This window comes from Pituophis catenifer, unplaced genomic scaffold (assembly GCF_029215685.1).
Source record: "Pituophis catenifer annectens isolate HBS135680 unplaced genomic scaffold, rPitCat1.0.hap2 SCAF_3, whole genome shotgun sequence".
NCBI classification, from domain to species: Eukaryota; Metazoa; Chordata; class Lepidosauria; order Squamata; family Colubridae; genus Pituophis; species Pituophis catenifer.
This window is the reverse complement of record NW_027256883.1, coordinates 161,559,608-161,570,857: the sequence shown is the minus strand read 5'-3', so window position 1 is coordinate 161,570,857 and position 11,250 is coordinate 161,559,608. Positions and strand designations below refer to the sequence as shown.

The window sequence follows — 11,250 nt, the reverse complement described above, 5'->3', positions numbered from 1 at the left end:
CTGTGAGAGCATATTGGCTGGTGGGAGGTTATCGGTAGCAGAAGGCGGTCTCGTAAATACCCTGGCCCTAAGCCATGGAGTGCTTTAAAGGTGAGAACCAACACCTTGAAGCGCACCCGGAAGACCACCGGGAGCCAGTGCAGCTCGTGCAGGAGAGGTGTTATATGGGAGCGCCATGTCGCTCCCATAATCACCCGCGCAGCCGCATTCTGGACCAGTTGGAGCCTCCGGGTGCTCCTCAAGGGGAGCCCCATGTAGAGAGCCCCATGTAGAGAACTTCAACAATATGGTTGTTTTTTTCATAAATGTTTGTTAGCAGATTCTGGCAAGATATGATGGTGTTATTGTCTCCCCTTAGCCCACAAAAGCCATCATGGAAAAGGATATGACAACCTGTGAATTTCAAGTGTCACAAGTGGTCTCTTCTGACTCTGGCCTCTGGGAATGCCGTGTCTCTACTACTGGGGGACAGGACAGTGGCAAGTTCAAAGTTACTGTAAAAGGTGAGAAGGCAGGACATCACAGCTGATGCTCATTCTCTGCTTCTGAGATGCAGAAAGATAACAGAAATTTTTCCAGAGTTTCTAAGCTTTGTTCTATTCTGATTGTTCTCTATTTAAGAGGAAACTCTATCTGTAGCTTCTTTCAACTAACACTTATTCAGGCAAAGGTTGGTTATTAGGGAAAGATTTCTGTTTTATTGAAGCATTAGTTCTCAAACAAAAGAAATTATTATTGGATTTTTAATCAAGTTAAAGATTGTTAGAAGGATTGTGCCAAGTCCAGTCCAGGGAACAGTGATTTGAGAAATTACTGATAAAAGGTCTTTTTTGATCAAACAATTTTTCCATCAAAGCAGGAGATACACTCTTATCCTTTTTGTACTCATTTGTAATGAATTCTCCAACCATTCTCTCCTTTAGTGCCTCCAGTGCCATTAGGCCCTCCCAAACTTCTGGCCAAGAAGAGCCAACAGCTGGTGATATCCCCTGTGGGGCCTATTGCAGGTGATGGACCCCTCATCTCCATCAAAGTCCTATATAAACCCCAAATCGGAAGTAGCTGGTCATCTATTGAAGGTAAGGAATTCGTTGTATCTGGAATGACTTTTTATGGCATATAGCAATAGCAATAGCACTTATATACCGCTTCACAGTGCTTTTACAGCCCTCTCTAAGCGGTTTATAGAGTCAGCATATTGCCCCCAACAATCTGGGTCCTCATTTTACCGACTTCTGAAGGATGAAAGGCTGAGTCAACCTTAAGCCTGGTGAGATTTGATCTGCCAAACTGCAGGCAGACGCCAGTCAGCAGAAGTAGCCTGCAGTACTGTATTCTAATCACTACACCACCACAGCTCTTCAATATGTTGGCTGAACTGGACTTTCAGATCCCTTCCAATCCTTCCATTCTGTTATTTATCTCTCCTTATTCCAATTAAAGAGATTTTCAATTCCCTAAGGTTACATTATGGACATGTTTATGTTTATGTGGGGGATTGCTTCTGGCCTTGATTTCATAGATCGCTTCTAGTGGAGAAAGGAATCTTCTGTAAAGAGTAGCATCTCAGTATCCTGTTTCACCATAAAGCTCAAACATGCAAATACAGGTAGTCCTCAACTTACGGCCACAATTGAACCCAAAATTTCGGTTGCTAAATAGACAGTTACGTGAATTTTGCCCCATTTTATTACTTTTTTTGTCGCAGTTGTTAAGTGAAACACTGCAGTTTGTTAAATTAGTAACATGTCTGTTAAGTGAATTTGGCTTCCCCATTGACTTTGCCTCTCAGAAGGTCACAAAAGATGATCATATGATCCCAGGACACTGCAACTGTCACAAATGTGAACCAGTTGACAAGCATCCAGATTTGGATCACATGAGCATGGGGATGCTGCAACAGTCATATGTGTGAAAAACAGTTGTAAGTCACTTTTTTCAGTGCATTTGTAACTTCAAATGGTCACTAACTGAATGGTTGTAAGTTGAGGACTATCTGTAGTCTCAAGTCAATTCAAAGCAGCAAGTTGCTAAACATCAAAACATCCCTGGGTTTCCTTGGAACTAGCACAGGTTCTTTTCCACTGAAGAAAAACAATATGGAGAATATTATTGCTAATCTGTTTCCCAGCAGCTTTTTGCATTAATTCTGAAGATGGTTCTTCAGCCATCTAAAGCATTTCTTGGAGTGGACTGGAAGAATCATAAAATAGCTTCCTCACCCTTTTTCTTCACTACAAATGTCTACTAAATATTCCTTTGGATTTAATCCTGTATCTACTTTGGCTGTACTTCTTCCTAGCCATCTAGACAAAAAACCTAGGAGATTCCAAGTTCTAGATTCCTAGGGTGATTGCTCAGCCAGTCATGAAATTACAAGTTATATTTAGCAATATAAACAAGAACTGAATAATATATATTATTCCTCAGGGAATACTTCAAAGAACCTAGACCAGGGCTGTCAAACTCACGGCCCACGGGCCAGATGCATCATGCGCTGGCCACACCCACACCCAGTTTAGCGAAAGGGGAAAAAGTCCCAATACATCATGTGATGACGCCGTGACGACACAAGTTTGACACCCCTGACCTAGACTATTGATGTTTGTCTCTGCAGTAGATCGTAACAGAAAATTAATTATTGTTAGGTGGAGCAGAGAGCTATTAATCCCAGTTACAGGGTTCTGCCCATGGAGTTTTCATAATAGAAAATAATAAAGCAGAACCCTTATGTGAAACCCTTGAATTAATGGCTTCTATATTGATCAGCAGTTGATAACATCCAGAACATCACACTCATGAACCTGCGACCTGTCACAGCCTATATTGTAAAGGTTCAGCTAACACGCCCTGGAGAGGGAGGAGAAGGTGCCACGGGCCCAAGTGCTATCATGGCAACAGATTGCAAAGGTAAGTGCTTAGCATTTGATCCTCAGATCTATAGTTTTAGGGTGGGGAAGAGGGAGAAAGATTATGAGATTAGAGATTAAAGATTAAAGATAAAGCAAAGAAGAAATGGAAGACAAAGAGAAAAAAATCCAATTTACCAATGGGTGTCAGTTTTATTTTGCATTTTATTTTGTCTACAATATGTTCTTAGGAGCAATCCTGAGCAGATTGTGAGGGAAAAAAAGGATCTATTTGTTCTGGCTTTGAACCAATTTTTTTCTTAATGTCAATCTAAGCTCTTTGAATTTGCTTTAATCCTCCTTTTAATATATGATTTTATTTTATTTTATTTTATTGAACTTCTATACCACCCTTCTCCCAAAGGACTCAGGGCGGTGTACATCCATATTAAAACACATATAAACTTACAAAATTTAAAAAATAATTTAAAAATGAATATATAAAAATTTGGCCCACAAAATTAAAAACTAACATACACTCATTTTAAAATTCATATTAGGCCAGTCCGGCTTGTTGGAACAAAAGGCGCAGCAAAAAGTACGCAGGTCGGGGATTATACGAACCTCTAGGGGCAGCTCATTCCAGAGGGCTAGTGCCCCCACAGAGAAGGCTCTCCCCCTGGGTGTCACCAGCCGGCATTGTTTGGCCGATGGCACCCTGAGGAGCCCCTCTCTGTGGGAGCATATTGGCCGGTGGGAGGCTATCGATGGCAGAAGGCGGTCTCATATATACCCCGGTCTTAAGCCATGGAGCACTTTAAAGGTGGTGACCAACACCTTGAATCGCACCCGGAAGACCACTGGGAGCCAGTGCAGCTTGCACAGGAGAGGTGTTACATGGGTGCACCGTGTCGCCCCCATAATCATATGAATATAACATGCTAGCATTTTCAGTTTGGCAGCTTGGCACCTACTCAAATTGGCTAATTTTGAAAAGTTTTACAGGATCAAATACAACTGGTATTTGAGGGGTCCTTGGTGCTCCCTGAGCTTGATTGTTTCCTTGCAGACATTTTATTACTCAAACTAGGTAACATCATCAATGAAACGTCTTCAAGAAAACAACCAAGTTGAAACAGCATCAAGGACTCCTCATTTCAACCTTGAACTGCAAATATTATCTATCGATACAACTGGTACAGAACTTTGATTGATCAATAGGATAACCTGGGAATTTTTTAAAAAAATCTGGAAGAAGGTAATAGAAACCAGTTCCACATTATTGCCCAGAAAATTGCAACTCAGAGGAGAATGATAGCAGAGAAGAAATGGAGCAATTTAGTAAGTCACTATAACAAAGTCAGCCGCTGGCTAATTGTTCCAATTCTGCTATCTTCTTCATTTTAAGTTGTGGAATGAATTTCTGTGTGAATCTGATTGTATCTGCAGGATGTTACATTTTGAGCAAGAGGAGATGAGATGTCATCCTCAAAATTAGTGAAAGGGACAGGAAGGGAAGACACTTCCACATGGCACTTGTGCTTTATACAAGGAGAACTGCTCACCTCAGCTAGCATTACCTTCTCTAATTGCTGGAAAAGAAAATGCCTTGCAGCAGGTGGTGCTATCTTTGATCATCTTCAGGGTAGGAATAGTGGCTTCCTGAAGTTTGGTACAGCAATTAATATATTGTTGACATTGTAGAAATAGCAAGTATAATTGTGTACTGCATTACAAACCATTGACAGGGGAATTCTACACAAAGTTCAAGATAGAGGAATCGAGAATTTCTTGCTCCTTTGTGCTATTTAGAAAGGAATCAGATTGATGTATTTATATATTTCTCTATTTCATATAGAGCCAACAGCCAAACCTGTAATTGAACGTTCATTTGTTGAAGGGAGCAATAATCTACGTGTAAACTGGAATTTGCCCAAAACTGACAATGTGGGGTCAGGATTTCTTGTCCGGCTCTATGATGCAGCCAAAGAGCTTGTTCATCAAGAAAATGTTACTTCCATGATTGTGCAGTCAGCATATATTCCGAATCTCAAGTTCAAGGAGGACTATAGCCTAGAAGTAATGGTCTATCATTGTACCAGCTTGGGACCACCATCTGATCTCCACACATTCAAGATCAACAGTAAAGGTAACAAATCTGTCACTTCTAAAATGAACAGGATGGCTCTGGAGTGGGGTACTCAATATAATCCAAGTGATCTCTTATACAATAAGCATTATATCACAGGGTTTTAAAATATGCCAGACTTTGACTATAGATGGCCTTTTTAAAAATCCAAATTTCTTCCCACTGATGTCTGTCTATCTGTCTGTCTGTCTATCCATCTCTCCAGTTATTTATCATCTATCTCAATCTGCAGTGGGAAGGAATTTGGATTTTTTTTTTAAAGCCATCGGTCATACAACACAAGAGATCTTGTGGAGTGATTTCTTTGAATTTCCCGTTTTCCTGTGGGAAGCTGAGGGTATCATAAAGTGTTCATTGTATTCCAGCATGACAACCATGCTGATGAAATCCCTCTCAACCAGGATGCCCCCTGGCTCAGCAGGTGAATTTTGTGTAGAATCTGCAGCAGTTCCATGATAGAATCATTGAACAAAAGTCAGCTAGCGGATATAGTCTGTAATAAGAACATATAAAGATTGCACTTAATACTTAAATTTTATACCTTTTTAAACACTTTTAAATATTTTCAAAAGCCTGATGTGCTTACAGCAACTCTGGCTCTTCAAAGACTGGAAGACTGATGCAGGACTGTTGCCTGGTTCCTTGGCCATTTCAAGAATTGCTGGGAAACAAGTCACGACATGGCAAAAAGCTCAGAGCTTTCAGAAGCACCCCAGGCCTTTAAAAATAAAAGGATAAATGACATATCTCAGCCAGTTTAGACACTTTAGATAACTCTTGTATTATCTTTGGATTTGATCTGAAGATTATTCTACATATTTTTAGTAGTGTTTAAAAATAGCAAAAAAAACTCATGGTGGATTGGAGAGTCAACCACAAAAGTAAATTCTTAAATGAAACTCTTCCTCATACAGATAGTGCTTGACTTACAACCACAATTGCACCCAAAACTTCAGTCCCTAAGCAAGGCAATTGTTATGTGATTTTTGCCCCATTTTAATGACCTTTTTGCCACAGTTGTTAAGCGAATCACTGCAGTTGTTAAGTGAATCATGTGGTTGTTAACTGAATCTGGCTTCCCCCATTGACTTTGCTTCTCAGAAGCCAGCTGGGAAGGTTAGAAAAGGTGATCACATGACCCCAGGACAGTGCAACTGTGATAAATACATGCCAGTTGCTAAGCGCTCAAATTTTGATTACCTGATCTTGGGGATGCTGCAAAGGTCATAAGTGTGAAAACTTGTCATAAGCACTTTTTTCGAATGGCACTAAACAAATGTTGTAAGTCGGGAACTACATGTATGCTAATCCCTAATAGAAGGTCCCAAGTGCCGAGAAGATGATTGTGGCACAGCATGGGCATATATTCCAGGCCAAAAAAATTGATTGCAGAGCTAACAGCTGTGCCATTTGCCTCCTCTCTCAGGACCCTCATCGCCACGCTCTCTCTTGGTGAATCCCCTCGCTGATAACTCCATCAGGCTATCCTGGCTAGCTCCTGAATACTCTAATGGGGGCATCAACAAATACATTATAGAGGTGCAGCAGCTGGGAGGCAGCAGTGATCCACAATGGATAGACACAGAAAATGGCAGGGATACCACAAAGATTATCACAGGGCTTAATGCCAGCACAATCTACCAGTTTCGGGTGCGAGCCAAGTCTTACGTACTGGGCGAGTGGAGCCAGCCTGCTAGAGCTGAAATCCTGGGCGATGGTGAGTGGGCCAAAAGCTTATTTGGTTGGATGGTGCAATGAAAAATTGGAAGTGGGAGAATATTGGCAGGGAAAGTTTGTTCTCCAAACAAGCAATGGCAACGAGCTTGGGAAATTTAGCCTGGAGGCAGGATAGCTTAAGAACCCACAAGTAGCAAAAAGCCATCTTTATTGTACTGTTTGCTGGGTGTGTACCACAAATGCAGTGATTTTATTTCTGTCCTACAGGAGCCCTGAGCCAAGTGCCTACCCTAGAAAGTAAAAACTTGCCTCCAACTCTCATGGATCAGCAATTGATATTAGCCATTGTAGGCTCTGTCTCTGTCACCTGCCTGACCATATTGTTTGCTCTCCTGGCCCTTTTCCTCATCAAGAAGAATTGTTTTCATCGCCGCCGCACCTTTACCTACCAGTCTGGCTCAGTAAGTGCAATTGTCCCTGGCCCATTCCCCTTCACTTCTCCAATGAACTTGACTCCTTTCCATCCTTTGGCACTCTGGTACTTGTGTCCCCATGCTCATGACCTGTCTGGTCCACGGGGTTACCTGCAACTATTCTCTCCCCAAATCCTCTTGCAGGGAGAAGAAACTATTCTGCAATTCAACTCAGGCACCCTGACCCTGACCCGCCGGCCCAAACCACAGCCTGAGCCACTCAGCTATCCCATCCTGGAGTGGGAAGACATCAAGTTTGAGGACATGATAGGGGAAGGGAACTTTGGACAAGTCATCCGAGCCATGATCAAGAAAGATGGCCTGAGAATGAATGCTGCCATCAAGATGCTGAAAGGTGAGATGACTATTAAGGCTATTGGATAATCCTTCCCTCTCTAAATGTCTATGGAGATTCTCAGTCATCCAGGTCAAAGTTGTCCCAAAGGTGCTTTTTTAAAAAGGCAATTGGACTTTCTGGTTTTTCTTTGAAGGCATTTCTTCTTCAGCTGAAGAAGCTTCTTGGATAAGAAGGAAACTTCTTCAAAGAAAAACCAGGAAGTTCAGCTGCCTCTTGAAAAAGCACCTTTGGGACCTTCCCTCTCTAGCGGAACAGTTGAATGATTAGACCACCACTCTGATTCCTGACCTCTTAACTGGAGGTCATGGGAGAAATGTTATTAACAACAACATACATACAAATTCTTCCTGTACAATGCAAGATTCTCCTCTAGCAGATAGCAGATGCACCAACCTCTCCTTGCACAGAAGAAGCCAAGGGTGCTTGCTCAGAGGATAAATTAAAGGGTATCTGAAAATCTAAAAAACATGGATATTTAGAATATATTTGCATCACATAGTTAAATAGATGAAACTAGTTTCTTAACAATTCTTCTCCTCAAATCTAAATCTATGTACGAAACTAGAGAATTGTTTAGTTATTAATTATTCATTTAATTATTAACCATTTTTAAATACAGTCCTATTCCATAAAGGGCTTAATAATTATAGAAAGGTAAAGATAAAACAAGCAAAACAGAACAATTACCACAACACTATGAAAAAACAATTCCCTCAAAATTCTCTCAGAACACAAGATTAAAAAGCAAAATCCTCAATAGCTGTGCCTAAATGAGGATTATCTATTATTTTCAAAAGACCCTATAGAATAAAACAGTGTTTATTGCCCTCCTGAAAGACAGCTGGATAGTAAAAGATCAAACTTTCAGCCTTTTTCAAAAGCTTTAACCTTCAGACTCTGTCACCTAAGAACAGCCACCATCTTCTGAGTCTTTGCTATAGGAGAGAAAGAGAGATACTGCAAGACTTTCAAGATCCTATTATTATACCCTATAACAACAGCCTTCACAATTTTAAGATGTGTGAACTTTAGCTCCCAGAATTCTCCAACCAGTATGCCGGGGGTTGAAATCCACACATCTTGAAGTTGTCAAAGTTGAGAAACACTACCCCCATAACAATGGAGTTCCAATAGTTCAGGAAATGTCTGTTTCCTGATCTGGCCTCCCTCAAAGACTGACAGTAGTATGGAAACACATTTGTTTCTTTGCTCTCACAGAATGAGAAGCTTAGGAAGCCACTCAGTCTCAGCTGATTTCATACATTGCATTGTAAAATGTAAACATATGGATACAACACCTGAATGGAACAAGTCTTTGTTCCCCTGAATGATTGTAACTAATATTGCCAAAGTTTTTCTATTTTCATAGCAGTCCAAGGAATGTTCTAACCCAACCTCCATAGCTGAAAATAAAAGAAGGTGGAAAATACTCAATATAAAAATGGGTCATTTAAAAAAATGTCTTCTAGATTAACCTTACCTGGAAAAGAGCAGAGTTGTAAAAAATCGGAAAAGCCTACCAATGTAGGATGTGTGTAATAGTTGTAAATAAGGGGGTGGGGAAAGCATAAGGTTATCATCTCCCCTTATTATGATCTAGATTTAATTGTACATTAGGTAAAGATACATCAAAGAAAGATTACATAACATGTATTTTTATTTATTTATTTATTATTTATTTATTTATTTATTTATTTATTTATTGGTTCGATTTATATGCCGCCCTTCTCCGGAGACTTACAATGCGTTAAGCAATAGCCTTCATACTTTTGTATACACCTGCTTAGTAGGGCTTTTGGCCTCCCTGTTCTTTTTTATACAAAGTCACCTTATTGCCCCCACAATCCGGGTCCTCATTTTACGTACCTCGAAAGGATGGAAGGCTGAGTCAACCTTGAGCCTGGTGAGATTTGAACTTGCAGTAATTGCAGGCAGCTGGTGCTACTTAACAGCACTTTAGTCTGCTGCGCCACCAAGGCTATATCATGTAATTGGTCTTAAGATAATATATGAAGTGCTTTATATCAAATCAGATAACAGCTATGTTGATCTAGCTCAGTCCTGATAATTCTGATACGGAATGGGCTCATCTTCACATCCTGCAATGCACATCATGACACAATGGAGCATTGCTAGTTGTTTTCGAAGGACATATTCTGACAACCTTTATTTCATTCCCCAGCCTAATGAAGGCAGCTTAAATTCAGCGGTACTATGTTTTTTCTCTTCTCCCAATGATCTGTGGTACTGTAAAAATAATTTTAAGTGCTTCATTGATGGTGTAGTTGATGATGTGATCAGGGGCTGGGATCTGCCCAGGACTGCTATAGGCACACCCACTCCCCTCTTGCAAGTGCATTTTTGCAGAGCTATTCCGCATGTGTCAGTGAAAGAGCCTCCCTCTTTCAGGCTCTCCCACCCCAACCCCGTATCTGCCACATTTCTGATTATACAGCATGGAACTGTGGGATTGGAGACCTGGCAAGTAAAAAGCCTTCTCTTCCCACTTCTACTGCCAACTTTCCCAGCCCAAGCAGCTGTTTAGCAAGTTGCCATGGCTTAAGAGGAATGGCAGTGGTGAGATTCCCCCCCACCTCCCGGCCAGATCTCTAGTTTCCCAGAATTTACTAACGTGGTCAGAAACCTGGCAGGGAAAGACTCAGCTTTCCACCCCTAACACCAGTAAACCTAACAAATGAAGGGCTTTGATTTATGGGATGGGGCTTCTTTTTAGTAAACCAAGAAACTCCTCTCCTGGTTTACTATGATGCTTCCACCCACTCATTGATCAAGTTTTGACAGATGACAAAACCTTCTGGTTAGAATTTTCCTTCTTCCTCACCCCCAACCTATGTTATTAACAATAATTGCTGAAAGTTTTTTTTTCTTTCTATTGGCAGGAAATCCACCAATATCTTTTCTTAACTTATTCTACTTTAAACTATGAGTTACCTTAAAGTACCACTTGCAGAAATCTTTACTGAGTAAGCTCAGCAGTGAACCATGGGAGTAGTACAATTTATGCACGCATATTTTCTGCTGATTCTGAGACAGGAGGAATAGTTGTGACTATTTACACCTGAAGATGCCAGGGCCAATGTGCTGAGAATCTTTTCCACCAAATGTGCAAATTTACGACCACATCAATAAAAAAAGGTCCTCTGTTATAATCCTCATAATACCTTTCCTAATTGAATTTGACAAAATTGGCATCCTCATCTATATTTCAGAATTTGCCTCTGAGAATGATCACCGGGATTTTGCTGGAGAACTTGAAGTTCTTTGCAAGCTGGGCCATCATCCCAATATCATCAATTTGCTGGGAGCCTGTGAGAACAAGGGTGAGTGCCAATGACTCAAGATAAAATAATCTCTGCATTTAGATCAGGGATTGGGAACCATGGCTCTTTATGACTTTATGACTTTGATGATTTGTGGACTTCAACTCCCAGAATTCCTGAGTCAGCCATGCACAGCCAAAGTCACCCTAAATCACCCCTTTACTTAGATTAAGAGAAAATTAAGAAAAAAAACCACATTATTTTCATTATTTCCATTTGTCTGCTTTTTTTCTCCCAAAATAGAGCATATTGGTTGATAATGCTATCTATGGCTGAAGAGACAAAAATAATGATTTAAAAAAAACAAAACAAAAACTCTTAACATGGCCATTAATATTTCTTTCTGTCTTCTTCTCTTTTTATAGTATTTTTATTTAAACATTACAATTAAACAGATAAAAAT

The 11,250-nt window shown here is 40.4% G+C and overlaps 1 protein-coding gene across 1 annotated transcript in view; it reads left to right on the top strand.

Annotated features, from left to right (window-relative positions):
* The window catches only part of TIE1 (tyrosine kinase with immunoglobulin like and EGF like domains 1), a 43,735-nt gene that overhangs the window by 20,158 nt on the left and 12,327 nt on the right, over nucleotides 1-11,250 (top strand). Inside the window, exons 9-15 of the mRNA XM_070939635.1 lie at nucleotides 359-503; nucleotides 924-1,079; nucleotides 2,773-2,910; nucleotides 4,708-4,998; nucleotides 6,425-6,715; nucleotides 6,943-7,503; nucleotides 10,737-10,847. Coding sequence (XP_070795736.1) covers nucleotides 359-503; nucleotides 924-1,079; nucleotides 2,773-2,910; nucleotides 4,708-4,998; nucleotides 6,425-6,715; nucleotides 6,943-7,503; nucleotides 10,737-10,847 — 1,693 coding nt within the window. The remainder of the gene's footprint in view (nucleotides 1-358; nucleotides 504-923; nucleotides 1,080-2,772; nucleotides 2,911-4,707; nucleotides 4,999-6,424; nucleotides 6,716-6,942; nucleotides 7,504-10,736; nucleotides 10,848-11,250) is intronic.